Here is an 18,949-nt window from a genome sequence, read left to right as displayed (position 1 = left end):
ACCAGTGCCAAGTCTTGAGTCTACCTGCATTTATGAAATATCTACTATGATATAGGTTCTGAGGTTACAAAGACAAAATAAAGTAATTCTTAAGCTTGCTGACATGGCTACTTTTCTAGACAGACCCTATTGTAATACATTCCAAATTGAATTTTTCCTGTCTCTCTCTTCTCTAATCCATCATTCCATCGTCAAAATCATTTTGAGGCACAGGTCTGACCATATCACTTCTCTGCTCAAAAATCTCTAAATGATTCCCCATTTCTTGAGCTAAAATACCAACTCCTATCTTTGGCATTTAACATCCCTCATAGTCTGGCTGCAGTCTACTTTTCTAGCCTTGACTCGCATTACTCCCCTTTATATCATTTGTGTTCCAGACAAACTGGACTCTTCTCCAAACTCTCTTTCATTATCTGCCTTCTCTCATTCATACAAGCTGTCCTGCCTACCAGTTGTAGACTGCATTTCTTCTTTATGTTAGCCTCTCAGAATCTTTCTCTTCTTTCATAGATAAGCTGAAGTATTACTTTCTCCAAGAACCCTTCTCTGATTGTCCTAGTTTCTAGCATTCTCTCTCTCCTTCTCTCCATTCCTCTCTCCCACTCCCATCTCTCTCTATATCTTTCTGTCTATCTCTCTGTCTCTCACTGTTTATAGTATAATTTGATACCTAGAAGTAACAATTCTCTTTCACTCATGCTCCCCCCATTCTTTTCTTTGAGATTCCCTTTCATCTCCCAAATTAGTTACGATATTATTTTGGTAGTTCGGTATAGTCTTAAATCTATAAATTAATTTGTGTAGTATTGTCATTTTTATTGTATTGGCACAGTCTACACTATACCATGCACACTGAATAGCTTTCCAATTACTTAGTCATTTTTTTTAAGGGTTTTTTGGCATAGTGGCTAGAGGGAGAGAACAAACATTTATAAATGCTTACTGTGTGCTAGGTAGGCATTGTGTTAAATATGTCACAAATATTGCCTCATTTGATTTTCACAATAACCCTATGAGGTAGGCTTTATTATTACCTTCACTTTACAATCGAGGAAAATGAACCAGTTACATGTTACGTTATCCAGGGTCACATAGCTGGTAAGTGACTGAGGTCACATTTGAACTCAGGTCTTCCTCACTCCAGGCCTGGCACCAGATTCACTTCACCACCTAGTAGCCTCAATTAGCCATTATTAATTGGCTAGAGCATTAGACTTGGATTCAAGAAGACCTGAGTTCAAAACCAGCCTCAGACACTTACAAGTAGTATCACCCTAGACCAACCACTTGATCATTTTGTGCCTTAGTTTCCTCATCTGTAAAATGAGGATAACATTAGTATCTACTTCCTAGGGTTATTGTGAAGATCAAATGAGATAGTATTTGTAAAGTGCTTTGTAAACCATAAAGCACTGGGTAAATGCTAGCTTTTATTCGTATTGTCTACACAGGACTTAAATGTGCTTCAGTTATATCAGAGGGTTAATTTAAATACAACAACATTAGACTTGTAAAACTTAGTGCACTGCAGAAACATGGGCTACTAGTATTCTAGCCTTATAGAGACAAGACTTTGGACTTCATTGGTATAGAGAATTTCCTGGGGGAAAAACAAAACAACTCTATCAATGCAAGTTGGCACCTTCTCTTGCACTTGCCTTAGAGAGCTGCCTTGAGCACTGAGAGATTAAGAGATTGGTCCATAGTCATATACCTAGAATGTGTCATAGGTGAGAACTGAACCCAGGTCTTCCTGACTTCAAGTCTGGGCATCTTTCTTTTCTGTACCACAAATGCTTCTAATTTGATCTCCTTTGTGCCCCACAGCACCTTTCATAAGACTGGGCATAGAAGAGGCATTCCAAATATTTTATTAATGTGGGTAATCACGAGCTGATAACACGGTCCTTAAATTCTACTCATTGTAAAAACTTTGATTCAGTCAGTTGTCCATTAATCAGTTACTTGTAAGGTAGGTGAGAGAAGCCTGGGATGGGAGTCAGGGGGACCTGAGCCTCATTCCGGCTCTGCCATAAATTAGCCCAGTGACAAGCTGCCTTGCCTTTGCTTTTCTGTAACCTGAAAGGACTGGGCTAGGTAATCTCTAACATCTGGCATTCTGTAAAGCCTTCTCTGCCTCCTTGTATCATTTCTTCTTTAATCAGGTCATAAAGGGAGCATGAGAGTCAGTATGGGGTAGCAGATAGAGAGTCAGTATGGGGTAGCAGATAGAGTCAGTATCTGAGTTCAAGCACTATTCACTAATCTCCTCTAAAATTAGCTACAATTTACCCAGTCTCTATCTTGTTTGTACTTAGTTACCATTGTCTTTCCCATTAGAAAATGAACTCCTTGAGAGCAGGGACTATGATGAGTTTTTTGTTTTGCTTTGTATCTCTAACACTTAGCACAGATCCTGGCACACAGGAGGCACTCAATAAATGTTTCTTGACTTGATAAGTGGTCACAGGCAAAACTTTTAACGCCTCTGGACCTCATTTTCCTCATCTATGAAATGGGAGCAATATTCTTTGCACAAAGAAGCAGCCTAATATAGTAAATAACTGAGTAAAATTTGAAGTCAGGAAGACCTGGGTTCAAGTGTAGTCTCTGACTCCTACTAGCTTTGAGACTCCAGGTAAGACATTTAACTCCTCAATGATGCAGGCCACTCTTGAAGACTGTAAGTTAAAGAGCAGGTATTGGTCAGCATTGGAGTTTTCTCATCAGGAATTTTCTCTACTAGTGAAATCCTAGGAGCATGTATACTTTTCAGCAGCCCCAATCCCACAAAACTCTCTAGGACTCTAGGCTCATTGCTAGACCTTTACACATTCAGCTTGGTTTCATTTAGTCCTGCCCTGATTTCTCCGGGTAAGCAGCTAGTTGTCTCTTTAATTTCTCAGCATACCATTTGATAAGTCCCTCCCAGCCTTAGCTCTGATCCCATGATTTATGCATACTGAATACAACAATCTCTTTGTGATAGATGGGTGGTAACTCTGCCTGGGAGAGTGGGAGAGAGAAAAAAGGAGAGAAGAGAGGGATGCTAAAGGAAGGAGGGAGGATTAGGGTGGTATGGGGAGATGTGTTGGTGAGATGAAATTAAGCTCTGTTTCACTGGCAGTGAAAATTTTATAGTCCTGGTTCTTGGGATAGCCTTGCTACAAATAGCTTGGCACACCCCATGATAATAAGTCTTACTGGATAGCTTAGCACTTACATACATGTGAGTAGACAGGATGCTAGAAACAGACGTTTGTGAGTGGGACTTCTCAGGCAGGTGAGAGAGAGAGGGGGGGAGGGGAGACAGAGAGTGGGGGGAGAGAGAGAGAGAGAGAGAGAGAGAGAGAGAGATAGAGAGAGAGAGAGAGAGAGAGAGAGAGAGAGAGAATCAATTACTCATTCACTCAAGCTGAGTCTTAATTCAGCCTAGGGTGCTTATAATTCCTGCTAACACCTAGTAGTGTAAGTGTTCAGGATCCTCTAGCCTTCCTTAAATAGGAATAATAGTGTTTTACATATAGCACTTCAAGATCCGCAAAGCTCTTTACATGTTATCTCATTTGATTGAGGTAGGTACTATTTATTATACTCCTTTTAGAGATGAGAAAAGTGAGGCTGAGGGTCAGGGTCTAGGCTAGTGTTTGAGGCAGGACTTGAAATCATCACCTTGACTTTAAAGATGGCACTTACCCATTATGCTATGAAGCTACCGTTGGGGAAGCATGTGGAACATGGTTCAAATCTTAGATGATGTAGCCTGCTCTAGTAAGGATGAAAACCTCTCACTGGCCTCCGGACTCTTGCCCAGACTGATAGAGGGTCAGTCCTACGGTCTTTAAGAATAGGAAATCTACCCTTTCTAGGTATATCACAAATGGCATCATATGCTCACCTTGGTTAACTCATGGGACTGACAAGGACAAAGTTTGGTCTGTGGATTGATCCCACATGGGCCTACACCACATGGAGGAAAAAACTGCCTCATTGCTACTAGCTCCAGACAAATGTCTGAGGAACATGTGGAAAATGGGTGGAAGGGGAGGGACGTGGCTGGAGTAGAGAGTGAGGATGGTGCATCACCATACCTGGCAAAGTGACGGATGAATAATATCATATTCATTCATCTATGAAAGAACACACTTCAACTATTTAATAGGATTTTATTGAATTAGAATCTGTGATCAAGAGGGACTCTCAATGTGTGAGCAGTGAAGGGATGTTTGGTCCTCTTATGGAAAAGTCTGGGAAAATTAACTGGACCAGCTAATAGGGCTATGGAAGGCTCTCTTCTAGAACACTGTTACACATCTAGCCTTATCTTTTCTTCAGGCTGACAGAATTTCTGCATTCAAATAACTCACGTGATAGCGTCCTCCCAAAGGAGGATGCTTCCACCCGGAGAATTTTCTTAACCCACCCGAAGGGGCCCCAGCTGCTCTTTCACCACATGCATTTTTACATTTTGATTTAATTCCAAAACAAACAAACAAAATAGACCAACAAAAGAGTGGATTGAGTAGAATGCCAGTGTCTTGAATTTTTCTTTCCCCTCCAAGTAAAATTTTCATGTTTTCCTCCAGCAAAGCTGTTTTGAAGGAGAGGGGGAAAGGAAAAACAATGATAAAACAGAAAGGGGAAAGAGAGTAGATGTCATTAAGGTTTCATGTAGTTGAGTATGTAGGGACAAAGGTTATTGATAGATATCCTTACTCTTTGAAAAGATCCCTGACCCCGCTTGGCCCCCACTTTCCTTCTCTTTCCCATTCCTCCTTAAAGAACACTGATTCCCCCTGGAATATATCCCCTTTATCTTAGATCATTAGTACTGGAAGTCCTTAAGGACTACCTATTCCCACTTCCTTTATTTTATAGACAAGGAAACTGGAGGCTAGAAATCTGAAGAGATTTGACCAAGGTCACCCAGCTATTTAAGAACAAAGAAGACTTGATCCCAGGTCTCCAGGTCTTCAATCCAAAATCTTTTGTTCAATTCCACTACATTCTGTGGATAGAACTTCTGATGACCTACTCTAATTTTCTCAGCAGTACAGATTTAGAGTGGGAAGGCAACTCTGAAATGACCTTACCAAACTCAATTAGAAACAGGGGCCACTAAAGGATTCCTGTGGGCTGAAGAGTGACTTAGAACATCACATATTAACATTATCTCTGTTCTATTGTATTTCTATTTAGTTATTTCCCATTTACATTTTAATCTGGTTTGGGCAGAGCATGGCAGTGTTGCTAGACACAATGCATGTGTTGGACATTTCTGGTCTTGCCCAACCTTTTCATTTTATACAAGGAAACAGAGGCTCAGAGAAGTTAAGCCTCTTGCCTGATGTCACACAGAAGTAGCAGAGCCAGGACATTCAACCTCAGGCAACATGTACTCTAGTACTGAGTTTGCTGAACCCTATTTTCCTTGTTTATGAAATGAACCCTATAAAAGGGAACCTTCTCCTTTGTTGTAGCAAAAAAAAAAAAAAAAAAGGAATTGTATGATGAGAAGGCAACCTCTAACTTTGAGGTCTTTGCCTTTCAGATGATCCCTATGTGGCTTTTGTAGCTTGGTCCAGGACAAGTCACTGGGATTTTCTGAAGCAGATATCCCAGAAGCCATGAGGCTTCAGTGTATTGTTTCTGTGGACTTCAGGGAAGCATCAATGGATTGTTTTCTGTAAGAGGATGCTTTCAAAGAATCCTGGCCTTTCTACTTCACCAATTCCCCATTCTCCCATTTGAATGATGCTCTGGGACCCACGGTATCAAAGGATTAATGCACTGTATTAATATGTGGACAGCTGACAATATGCAATGCAAGAATGAATGCATTATAGATACACATAACACTTCTCTATATAGAATATTAACAGAGACATAAAATAAATTAGACTCGGGATTTGTCTCCTATCACAGTGTGAGCACAGCATGTGAAAGCATAATATACCAATGACCAAAACGCAAAATGGAGGAGGGGGAGAGGCAATGGGGGTGCATGATGGGGACAGAGAGTCGTCAATGAGAATTCCAGCAGGGTGGGAACTCAGGATGGAAAGATTTTCTGACAATGTAAAAGGGCTATAGTCTGGGTGCAGTTAAGAAAGCTACTGGAGGCAAGGAGAGAGGAAGTAAGAATACTGAACGATAACCAGTTTGTCTATCCCATTTCCTTCCAGTGACTTGAGTTTCCATAATGTGGGTCCCAGAGAAGTCCCAGATTTTAAAGAGCAGTTAGATTCTCTAATTCCACTTGTCAGATGGGCATGCTGACTATCTACCTCCTCCTCCTTAGTCAGCAAGCTCTAGCAAGAGGCAGAATGTGAATAAAGTAGGTCTCTTGCAAGGTTATCTTCCATGCTTTAAGATCAGGGAGAAAAGGTGATAATTCTACAGCTGGTCCTCTTGGCCCAACTGGGTTCCAGAACCTTGAACTGAAGAGCCTTCATGGGTGTATGTCACATGTGGATTTATTGTTACTCTATTTGTTCACTACAATCACCTTGCCTTTGATGATCAACAGGCAAATTCTGATGTTCAGCTTTATTTTCTTTCCATCATCCCCTTTTCCTACCTTGAAACAAATGATTGATTAAATGAGTCCATAGACTAATCAGTAGAAGTCCTCTAGTAAATTACATCTGAGGGTCAACATGTTGGTCTCTTCTTTCATCCTGGCCCTCCTTTCTCTCATATTTCCTACTCTGCCTGGGCAAATTTCATATTAGGAAGCCAAATAAAAAAATACACAGAAAAAAAGTTAATTGCCTATTATGATAAAAGCCTTTCCTGTCTACTCAGATTCTTGGATGAGAATAGAAATCAGCCAAGAATTGGAATGCCACCTCTGGGTAACTGCACCTTTAAATGAGGGTGGCCACCTCTACAGATGAATCTAAGGGATATGGAGGCAGAAGGGACTTGGGGACAAAGTAGAAAGAAAAAGAGGCAGGGGTACCTATTGTGAGTTACAGGGTTAGAGGTCCTTAAATTCCCTTATCTGGGTGCTCTGGGTGAGTTCCCACCAACACTGGGAGCACATTCCCATGTCAAGCCAGTCAAATTCTAGCTACCTTGACAGAAGTGGTCACCCTTACCTAAAGGTGTAGTTCTTAAAATTTATGTGTTTATGTGTGTTTTTATCTTGTCATATTTCTTATCTTTCACTCCAGCTCATGTTTGCTCAGAAAATTCTCCTTCATTCTGCCATTTTCCGCTTGGAGGGGGGCAGGAGGTGAGACGGCAGCTCATTGGGCAGCTCATGCCCTTCCAACTTGACTTTGATGAGGTGGTTGGCCAGGGCAAACTCCTCATCATCCAGCATTCCATCCTTGTCAATGTCTGCCAGCTTCCATATCTTGCCCAGCACGGTATTGGGAAGCTTGGAACGCACCATTTCCTTCTTAGCGTTGGCTCCCGTGATTTTGCCATCCACCGGGGACAGGGTATAGAAGATCTCATCGTACATAGGCTTGTCCCTGGCCACCACCCATTCAGCATCATCAATGCCCTCGCCTGCTCCTTCCCCATAGCCATGTCCAAAGGGGCCATGTAAGGTACCCTCAAAAGCCCCTCCCTTCACCATCTGGACTGGCCGCTGTGTCTCTTCCTGTCGCACCAGCACCATAAGCTGGGCGATGTCATGAGCCAGCATGTCCTCCACCACCTCTAGCAATTTGGTCTTCAAGGGCTGAAATTTGGTAAAGTCTTGGGCCTGTAGTTGGTCCTGAGATGGGTAAGACAAGAAAGAGAAAGACAAAATAAATAATGTTAATCCCTCTGACTAGGAGAGCCCTGGTCTCCCAAAGTGCTTACATATATACCATATCTCATTAATCTGCATAATATCCCTCTGAAGTAGTTAAACATTCCCTCCATTTTGTCTCCATTTACAGATGAGGAAACTGAGACTGAATAAGGCAATTTACAGACACTCACAGAACATAGTAAATGATGACCATGGTAAATTTGTGTGACCTTTGGTAAGTCACATAAGAGCCCTGGGTCTCAGTTTCCTCATTTGTAAAATGGGGGAGAAAGTATGGACTAGATGACTTCTAAGGTCCCTTTCAAAGTTAAAAAAAAGAGATAGTTCTTAAACCTCTCTGAGTTCTAATGTTTTATGGCATCTCTTCTTTCCCAATAAGATCCCAATAAAAGCCATCAGGATCAAGGGAGCTCAGGGGCTCAAGGTTCCAATCAGTCCTTTTCTCCCTCAGTCTCTACAACAACCTAAAGAGGAATGTTCAGGTTTTACATTTACCAAGAAGAGTCTGCCTGACTTTGGCCTCCCTGGCTTCAGCTGAGAGGCAGTGAGCAGATGAAGGCTTACAACTGCTGCTTTGGCTGCCAGCCCAATACATGGCTATGTATGCATGCCATCTTAGGCCACTAGGCAGATGTTACCATACAGGAAAATAGTGACAGTGTGATAAAAATCCAGAACTTTAAGAAGACTGCCACATTTTGAGAGCAAGTGTTAATTTGGACACTTCTCACTTAGCCCTCCCAGAGCTTGGCTAACAGAAAGTGAAAGGAGCAGTTGATGTGTTTTCATTTACCTATGGGCAGAGGGTCGCACCCAATGATCTTTAAAATGAAGGAGCTAGATTAGAGGGTTTCAACATCCCTTCTAGCTGGAGTAATTCAATTTAATTCTAAGTTAATTCAATTTAACAAGCACTTCAACCTAACTCAGTCCAGTTTTTGCTCCATTCAAATTTGTCTTTCCATGAGTTCACCTTCCTCATGTTGCCTACTCAGTGAACAAATGGAGCTCCCCATCAATATAAGTGCTTCTTCTCAAGCTGAGATTTGTGGCAGTTGCTTTCACCAAAATCTCTATCAAGTCTCAACCAATACCTGGAAATGGATCCCTTCAGGACTGAAGAGTTCATTCAACAGATCAACAGCTAGACATCTAGTGCTTCCATATGCTACGTACTCTTTTCAAAGGAACCATTTTCTTTTTGCTATATAATCTTGGGTGAAAGAGACCTTCATAAAAGTGAACATGATGAGAACTCTGTGGGAAACTCGAGTCTGAAGCCCAGTGGTGCACTAAAGGCCTGCGAGGCTTTCATAATTCCATCCACTTCACAAGGAACCTTGATTTCAACACTGAGGCACTGAGAAACAAACTGCCACCCAAAGAAAGTCTGAGAGTATTAGGTTTCGCAAAGATGTCCAAGTCCACAGATGCTCACACCTACTTGAGTGCTGGAGTTCTCAGAAATCCCAAGAAGGCACATATACTATTCCTTTCAAGACAGAAAAATTCTATGTTCCACATCTCTGACCCAGAGCCTCACATAGGGTTAATTAATAAAGCTTTCTAATTCTATATTCAGGCCCCTCATGTGAGACCCTGCTATCTTTTTACATTTAACCTTCACCATATAATCTCAATAATACTATCAAGTCTGTCCTAGAGCCAGAGTCCAGTTACGTTGGCTCTCCTGGATCTCCTGCACCAGCTCCCCATAGAGGCTTCCTAGGATCTTCTCTGCTTACCTGCATCTTCTTCAGGTTGGGGAAGTCCCCAGGTGAGATCTGGTGCTCCCTCTCGATCCGTCCATAAATCTCTCCCAGGTTGTTCACTAGCTCTTTCTTCTTATTATCTTTCCCAAACACAGAAGGCATCTCCTTCTTTAGAGAGCTGATGATATAGGCATGGACCTAAGAAGCATGAGAGATTAAGAATGAAGACAGTCTCTCTCTCTTTCTCTCTCTCTCAATACAGATATAAATTTATCTATTTATATCAATCTATCTCTATAGAAATTATATATCTATATCTAGCAATACAAATTTATATCTATCTATACATATACACATCCTTTTCACCTTTGCTCATTCCTACTCCCATCTCTTTCCAAACATTCCCTTCTTCTAAAAGTCAATTGTCTTCCCCACCCCCTTACACTCTGTTTGCCCTGGCCTCTAATATCTTTTCTTATCTCTGAATAGAAAAAGAGATGGTGTCAGCAGATCAATGCATGAATGGTTACAAGGTCTTGGCTTGCCTGATTTCTTTTCAAGGCAACAACCTGGAGGCCACCATTCCAACAATATTCAATGACCCATGTGGTAAGGGCTCCCCAAGCCACAACTCTTTGACCTGTTCTCCTATACTCTTCTCAATTCTCTCATGTTGCCCATTCCCCAGCTTTATTCTCCCCAAGAAAGGAGACATGCCTTAGCCAGCCGTGCCCTCTTGATGAGGTCGTTGAGTTTCCGAAGGGCTGCGTTCCTGGGTAGACTCTGGATGTCTCTGAAAAGGTCCTGCTCTTCAGCCTCAAAGAGCTTGCGGTTGTCTGGGATGAGAAGGGGATGGGACCAAAAGGAGCCGATGTAGACCCGGATTACCTCGGGGGTATTGACAATCTTTCCCAGGGACCACATGAGGGCCCCATAGACTCTCATTAGCTGTTGTGTCTCGATCTGGTCAGCCTTGTTCAACACCACTCGCATCTTGTCTTCATGGTTCTTCAGGGCCTTAATGACTTCAGAGAATTCATCAGAGATGTCCAGTTTGTGGGCATCAAAGAGCAGGATGATGCGGTCCACACGTTCTGCAAACCACTCCAAGACAGCAGCAAAGTCATAGCCTGTGGGGTTGGGATGATGTTAAAGAGAGGAACAGAAAGATTTGTCTGGTATCAGGGAAGAGCAAACTGGTCCAAGTCAGAAAATGGAACAATTCAAACAGAGGTCTAAAATGCTGGGCCTGGAAGGTCAATAATGATAGGTCAGTCATGTAGCGCTCCTTCTCAGTTGTCCTACATTTGTTTGCTGATCTGAAATCCTTCTGAGAAGAACATAGGATCAGAGATCTAAAGTAGGAAGGGACCGTGGAAACCAACCATTCCAAACTCTTTATTTTTCAGATGAGGAAACTGAGGCCCACTGAGGGAAGTGACTTGACCAAGGTCACACAGGTACTAAACATAAGAGTGGGGATTTGAACCAGGTTCTTTGACTGTAGGCAGTGTTCCTTCTCTTATACACCTTACCCCAAGCTCTGGACCAGACTAAATAGTAGAGAAGAGACAAAGACCTGCTGACTTAAAGACTGAATCCTAGAAATTATCAAGGAAAACATTTTTTCATTCAACAAATATTTATTTATGATGATAGCTTAGGCTTATGTTCTACTTTACAGGTTACAAAGTACCTTCCTCACAAAAACTCTGAGATATCTGGAGTATATTTATTTAGATTGACCCTGGCATTTCACTGGTGAACTCCTGTCCATTCAGAGAGGCCCCTCCTCTGTATCTTAAAAGTCCTAAAGAGTTGCCTGGGGCACTGAGAAGTCCAGAGACTTGTCCAGGGTCATCTGGAGCTAGCATGAGTCAGAGGCTAGACTTCAACCTCTTTTCTAATTACGAGGCTGGTTTTCTCTATTCCTTACTCCATGTTGCCTCTTTGTAAAAGTATTCCCATTTTATAGATGAGGAAAATAAAGCTCTGAAGCCTAAATGACAGCTATGACCATTTAACAAGCCTGGTTCCACTGGGACTCAAATTCACATCTTTAGTCTCCAAGTCCCAAGATTTTTTTTTAATTGCATCTTCCTATCTTGCCACAGCTAGATGGGCAGCTAGCTGGTTCAGTGGGTAGAACTTACTAATTATGTGACCTTGGGCAAATCACATAATCCTGTTTGCCTCAGTTTCCTCATCTGTAAAATGAGCTGGAGAAGGAAATGGCGAACCTAGTATCACTCCAGTATCTTTGCAAGAAAACCCCAAATGGGGTCATGAAGAGTTAGACATGACAGAAACAACTGAACAACAAGGGAAAAAAATTGCGGTGCTATTGTTAGAGGATATAGGATCTTAACGTGGGGGTCCACAAACTTTTTTTCAAAAACATTTTGATAATTGGTTTCCTCTGTGATCCTGTGTATTTTATATGTTTAATAACATTAATCAGGAGTCTAGACTACCAAAGGGGTCCGGGACACCAAAAAGGCTAAGAACCCCTGCTACAGAAGGTACCTTACTCTCACTTATGCCCAGCAACCCCACTGAAACAGGGACATTCCCTAACGTCCACCTCAAAGAAACTTATTTGAATAAGGTTTGTTACTGGAGTCTTTTTGTTCTAATGTCAGAAGCCACACACTAGTCAGTCATTCCTGGACTCCTACCAAGTGCATTAATCATAGTGAGACCCCAAGCAAGTGAGCACTCTGCCAGAACCTAACATTCCGTGTGTGTGTGTGTGTGTGTGTGTGTGTGTGTGTGTGTGTGATGGGGGTGAGGGAGAAAAGGCAGTGAGGCCAATGTTCTGGGCAAGGTATAGGCCTGAGGAAGAATCTTGACTCTTCCAGCTATTACTGCATAGCACTACCCTGATATTATCACAAAGGTGGGAACTGTGTCTCTCCTGTATCTTCCCTAAAAGGTAATAAATATCTTTTGAGTTCTGGTCTAGTCAGAATCAGTTGAGCTAGGGGCAGAGGAAATGGCATACCCCAAAGAATCAAAACATGCTGCTGTCAGTGGCTGAAACATGATGCCAATAAAGGATAGTCTAGCAGGAGCTGTTTCTGCCTGCAGACAGACTGAAGGAAGCAAACCAAGTAATTCGGATGGCTGCCTTGCAGCCTTGGAGGCTCAAGCTTTCCTTGCTCATCCAGCCTAGATCATCTGTAATGGTTATTGTTCAGACAGTACCATCTCTGATAGTCCCACACTGGTCTGGTCTGTCTGGCTGTCATTCCCCAGCCAGCAATATAGACAAAGAGAACCTTAAGGGGCCCAGGAGCATTCTTTTCTGCTGGTTTGTTTCCGAGTATACAAAAACTCCTGGGGCCTTTCCGTATAGACTTCAGGCAGGAGAAGTCAAAATATTACCATCATTTAGGGGAAAGATGTTTCAGAAGCAAAATGGGAATGCTAGCTCTCCTGAGCTAGAGATCTCAGAGATCATTAATGACTTCAGAGAGACTGTGAGAATCCTTAAGTAGCACAGAGAAGAAATACATTTTTAAATATCCTACCTAAGGAAGTAAGGAATAGGCTAGGGACTGATGATGGCGCTGGTATAGGGATTTCCCAGCGGAGGAAACTCCCTGTATAATGCAAATTGGCACCCTTTCTTCAATTTATAGCAAGAGAGTTGCTGGGGGTACTGAAGACTTAAGTGACTTGCCCAAAGTCACAAAACCAGCATGTGTAAAAAGAAGGACTCTAAGCTACATCTCGCTGGCTCCTTCGGCAGCCATTTCTCTATCTGCCATGGTTGCTTGTGTCATGAGGGATAAAATCAACATGAAATGAAAAGCAGAGGTGAGCTGGTCAGTTGTTAAATTGTCAGTGTGAGTATAAATCAGTAAATGCTATAAATAAGGCTTTGATTTATTATTTTATTGGTTTCCAAACTTTTGAAAGTGAAAGAAAAATGCTGATGATACAGATTGAACTTCAAAATGTATCATGTGTAAGTTGTTTTGGGGGGAAGAATCAGTTATTAAACATTTACTAGTATATGACTAAATGAAATACTGTCAGATGGTATAATCTCTGGATGGTTTTTGATGGCATGTGTCAGTTAACCTATACCCATTTACCAAATGCCTTCCAAATCGCCTTCATAGAATCTTAGAGAGGGAGGGGCTAAATCCAATGAACTTTGATTGGGTCTTAGTTCTACTTCCTTATTTTTTGACCCACAGTGGCTACAGTATTTGACTTGGATTCAGAAAAACCTGGGTTGGAATCCTACTTCAGACAGTGTTCTCATCTTTGAAATAGAGACAATAACAATGGTAGCACCTCCTTCTGAGGATTGCTGGTAGGACCAAATGAGAGAAGATATGTATAGAATGATTTGTGAATTTTAAAGGTTTAGGTAAATGTCAGGCATTATTATTATTATTGACTATATTATTCTTCAGATGAACACACTGAGGTCCAGACTCATAAAGTCTACCATAATTTAGCATTAGAAAGGAACTTAGAGGCTATTGAATCTAATACTTTCATTTTACAGAGGAGGAAACTGAGGCATAGAGAAATTGAGTGGCTTGCCTGAGGTTAACAATGCAACTGGTATTGTTTATATTTCTATAGCACATTAATGCTTGCAAAAAACAAAAAGCTTAAACATTTATAAAGGGTGTCCCAAAGTCTGCAGTTTTTTAAAAAATCTTTTTAAAAGCTTAAACTACATTGAGACTTTTGAGATGTCTTATAGTGTGCTTTGATGTTTGCAAAACAAACACACATATATACACATGTGTATATATGCATATGTATGTATATATACACATACACATGTATATCTGTGTGTGCACATACATTACTAGGAGGTGGATGCGTGCTATTATCTGCAGTTCACAGATGAGGAAACACCTGTAGATAGATGTCTGTGGCTGGAATTGAACTCAAGTCTTCCTGTCCTCCGTCCCCACATTCTAGCTCCTCTACACCACCTTGCTGTCAGTGGTGTAGGTGTTACTATTACAGCCCTTTAAAAAATGAGGAACATAAGACTGAAAGAGGTTAAGAGTCTTAACCAGTCAGTGTCTAAGGTAGGATTTGAACCCAAATCTGCCGGATTCCAAGTACAGAGACTTTCTTCAATGCAGGAGAAGGTAAGTGTATGTTTGAAAATTATTACAAAGGCTGATTTAAAATAGATTGACCTTTGAGATCAAAGGTGGAGGCTGAGTGTGGGTTAGGGGCTCTCACCTTCCTAGGAGCTGAAGCTTTAATGAAACAAGTCATTCCAGAGAATACCTAAAAATAACTTTGGGCAAAGGCAGAGTAAACTTGGGTTTGGTGAAGGCTTGTAAATTAGCAGATCCTTTCATCCCCACCGTTCCTGAATGAATCCTGGCAGTAGGCAAGTTAGAATTTTAATAGCAATTGAAATGTCCAATCTGGGAAACTAGAACTATTTTTCTTCCAAATCCTGCAGGGAATGTTTGTAGGGGTGTGTGTGTGAGTGTGTGTTTTTGAGTGTGTGTGTGTGTCTCTCTGTCTGTCTGTCTGTCCCTACCATCAAGCACAGCCACAATGCCAACGACAGAGCATACTCTACATTCATGCTTGTACAGCTGAATTTCCTCTTCCTATTCTACCTGGGTAACTTTAAGGAACTCACCTCCTCTGTAAAATGAGGAGGTTGCACTACACAGCTTCTGGGGACCTTCCTAGGCCTAAACCTATGATCCTCTTCTATTCTTTCTGCTTCCTCCCAACTTTTGCATGCCTTTCTCTACCAGGGACCCCAAGGACCACAGAGTCTTTGAGAAGGGAAGGTCTCCTCTTTCTAGAACACTTCCTCTTCTAGAAGACAGCTTCCCTCCCTGCTGCCAGGTAGATACAGTGGCCCACCTAATGTTTGTTGTGGTTAAGTTGATCAGTGCCAAACATACTGACTAGATTCAAGTTGTCAGTGCTCCATCCAGCTGGAGTAGGCAGCCTCCCACCCTGAACTCTCATGGGACAGTTCCATCCTATTTTTAAACCTCCCAGTCAGCAGAGACAGGGGGCCAGGGCTGCTCTAAGGTTCTGGAAGCTGTCCAACAGAACTGCTGTTCCTCAGAAGGTGCTGAGGGGACCTGGAGTAACCAGAGGGAGCTTTTGGATCACAGATTTAGAGTTAGAAGGGGCCTTTCTGGTGGCCAGTCATTTTTCAGTTGTGTCTGACTCTTCATGACCCCATTTAGGCTTTTCTTGGCAGAGATCTTAAGTGGCTTGGCATTTACTTTTCCAGCTCATTTTACAAATGGGGAAACTGAGTCAAGCACAGCTAAATGACTTGGCCAGGGTCACAAAGCTAGTAAGTGTCTGAGGTCAGATTTGAAGTCAGGGAGATGAGTCTTTCTGACTCCAGGCCTGGCACTCTATCCACTGTGCCATCTAGTTGCCCTGGAAGTGACCTTAGAGGTCATCTAGTTCAACTCCAGAAAGATGCTAGATGTCATACAGGAAGTGACAAGATCAGAATCTAAATTCAGGTCCTCTGACTCCAAACTTAGACTTCTGTGAACTCCACCACACTGCCCCTCCCACTGAAGGCAATAGATCATCTGCTTGGTGGGCTATGGAGGATCCTATGTTTCTTGAACATATTTAGGGTATAGCAGTGAGCTCTGAGACTCTGAATATTCTGGCATTGTTAGAATTTTCTTTTAGGTGGCTGATGAGGGTTATTTCTCTGCTACAGCTATTGCTATACTGGTCTGCGCCAAAAGGTGAGGGACATGGAGGGAATGACAGGCCCCACTCCCACCTCCTCTTAGACCTCACATAGAGCTTTGTTTAGATATGGCCCCTCTAATGAACTTATCCTTCTATTACCTTGTGTTATAGGTATTTAATATTTACAGTTACTTACATATTCAATATTTGTTAAGCATGGACTATCTACAAGACAGGCACAGGACGGAATCATGGGTAAGAGACCAGTCTTAGAGTCTAGAACACCTAGATCCAAGTCCCATATCTGATACAAATTGGATTGTGATCCTGGGCAATCTTTTTTAACCTCTTAGTGTCGCCAGGCAACACTCTTAGATTATAGATAAACTGCATAGTAAGTTGCAGATGTGTTTTGATGGAGGGGAATTCTTTATCAGGATGTCAAGCTTACAGCAAGAAAATTAGACTCAAAAAAATTGCTGAGCTCCGTGCCAGGGACTGGGGACAGCAAGACAAAAACACCCTTAAGGAATTAATATTAATATCCTCTTATTAGATAGGGGTTTCCTAAATTGAATTGAAAGGGAAGAACATCTCTGAGCCTGGGAAGATAAGGGGGCCATAAAATCTGCAAAGAAGATGTCCTGCTAGAAAGAAAGAGAGGGCTTTGGAATTCAGGTTGCTTAGCCTAAAGCTGCCAAAGGTCAGGTGGACATCTGCAGCCTTTTTCATTGCCAGGATGGTCTCAAAAGGCTCCTAACCAAAACAAAAGGCAAGAGAGAAAAGATTAGCAAATCTCCACAGCTGAGGTAAAGGGAAGAAGAAAAATTTAAGAAAATACCAGATCAGCACTGCTTGACTGCAAGCATGGAAATATGCCTCTTATTTAAAAACAGCTCCATGTAGCACCAGTTTCTATCACAGTCTGTATTGAAAGGGCTTTAAGAGTCTACATTTTTTTTGAGAATCATCACAGAACAGTGACAAGAACATTGGACTGAGAATCAGAAGACCTGGGGTCTAGTTTGGTTACCGGCTAGCTGGGTGACACTGAGCCAGATACTTGCCACCCTGGGTCTCCTTCTCCCATCTGCAAACTGGGGAATAGATGATTGGCTGCAATTTAAGTTGGAAAAGGTAAAGAATGGTGAATGGGAGAAGACTTTTTCAGTAATAAGATGTGCAGCGAGGAAGGCCTGAACTGACGACCTGTAACAAGGCATCCAAAAAGTAAATACCATCTTGAGCTGCACTAAGGGAGACATGGCTTTATTCTACATACCCTGGGGTCCAACCATATCTGGGGCATTGTATTTAGTTCTGGGATCCGGGACATTGGTGAGGTAGAGAATGTTCTAAGCAGGGTGACCAGAAGGGAAAAGGGTCTCAAGAGCATAGCCCAAGAGGATCAGTGGAAAGAACTGGGGATTTTAGCATACAGAAGACAAGACTCGATGGGAGGGCGTGGAGGAAGGGATAATAGCTGCAAAGAGGAAAATTTGCTATGAAACACTTTGTAATGAATAAAACTCTCCCAAAGTGAAATGGGCTACCTTGGGAGGTAGTGGATTTGCCTTCCTTGTACATCTTCATGCAGAGAATGGATAACTATTTGTTGGGTATGTTACTGTGAGGATTTCTTTTGTCTGGAGGTTGTTACAGATAGCTACTGTGTACCCTTCCAATTCTCAAATTCTGTGATTCTGTACCCTCCAGTACCTGACATATAGGAGGCATTTAATAAATGCTGAATAAATGAATGAATCAATGGATGGATGAATGAAAGCATTTGGTGCACTGAATAAGCCCTATTTGGGCTATTCCAAAAGCACTGGGCCCAAAACAAGATCACTTGCTCAGGCTGTACAGCTGTCCCTGCCCTGTCCTCCAATCCCCTGCCTTCAAAGGCCCCAGAGAGCTAGAAACAAAGCTTGTCTAAAGCTCAGCTGCAGGAAATGAATGAAGTTTTACAGTAATCACTTTTCCCTCTGACTTCTTCCCCACATACTGAGACATGGTCTGAGGGTATGTGAAAAAAACACCAACCACCACCTCAATTTGCATGGTACACATTATACTGTGAAAACAGCTTTCTAGTTTTTTTGGGGGGTGGATGTCTTACAACTGCCTTCTCAGGTAGGTATTAGCAATTACTTTTGGTGGGCAAAGAAACAGAAGGCACAAACAGGGACCGAGGGGCTTGCTCAAGGCCAAGAAGGGCCTAACCCATAGTAGACACTTAGTAAATACTTAATGAAGGCACAAAAATCTCCTTTCTCCTCCATGAAACTCTTCCTCAGTTCCCTGTTTCCTCTATCCATCTCCAAATTAGAAATGATACCTTCCTCAACTATTTATTAAATATCTACTATATGTTGGGCACTGACCTGAGCCTTCTTAACTCAAACTTCTTCGTATCTGATTTAAGCATATATCTACTTTGTATAATAATCCCATTATACAGAAAATCAGCTTGGTACAGTGGAAAGAATGCTGGACCAAGAGTCAGTAAAGAACTGGATTCATATCCCACCTTTGACACTTATTAGTTGTGTGACCTTCGACAAGAGAGGTCATCTCTCCCAATTTCCTCATCCACAGACTACAGATGCCTGTAGTACCTATCTGACAGGGTTGCTGTAAGGATCAAATGTTAAGAGCTTTGAAAAACTTAAACCATTCCATATAGAAGTCAGCAAGAATTTCTGTATAATAATTCTTTGTATAATAATTACATTTGCACATACTTCCATAGGAGAAGAAAGCATGGAGGGAT

At 41.9% G+C, this 18,949-nt stretch overlaps 1 protein-coding gene across 2 annotated transcripts in view; it reads right to left on the bottom strand.

Annotated features, from left to right (window-relative positions):
* Positions 1 to 4,155: 4,155 nt before the first annotated feature.
* Positions 4,156 to 18,949, bottom strand: part of EHD3 (EH domain containing 3) — a 53,601-nt gene continuing 38,807 nt past the window's right edge. For both annotated transcript variants that reach the window (XM_072634109.1, XM_072634110.1), the window contains 3 exons: positions 10,207 to 10,619; positions 9,523 to 9,687; positions 4,156 to 7,735 (listed from right to left, as the gene is read on the bottom strand). In XM_072634109.1, the coding sequence (XP_072490210.1) occupies positions 7,208 to 7,735; positions 9,523 to 9,687; positions 10,207 to 10,619 (1,106 nt within the window). In that variant the 3' untranslated portion in view covers positions 4,156 to 7,207. The remainder of the gene's footprint in view (positions 7,736 to 9,522; positions 9,688 to 10,206; positions 10,620 to 18,949) is intronic.

The sequence above is a fragment of the Notamacropus eugenii genome, chromosome 1, assembly GCF_028372415.1.
Source record: "Notamacropus eugenii isolate mMacEug1 chromosome 1, mMacEug1.pri_v2, whole genome shotgun sequence".
Taxonomy (NCBI): domain Eukaryota; kingdom Metazoa; phylum Chordata; class Mammalia; order Diprotodontia; family Macropodidae; genus Notamacropus; species Notamacropus eugenii.
This window is presented reverse-complemented; position numbering and strand designations above follow the sequence as displayed.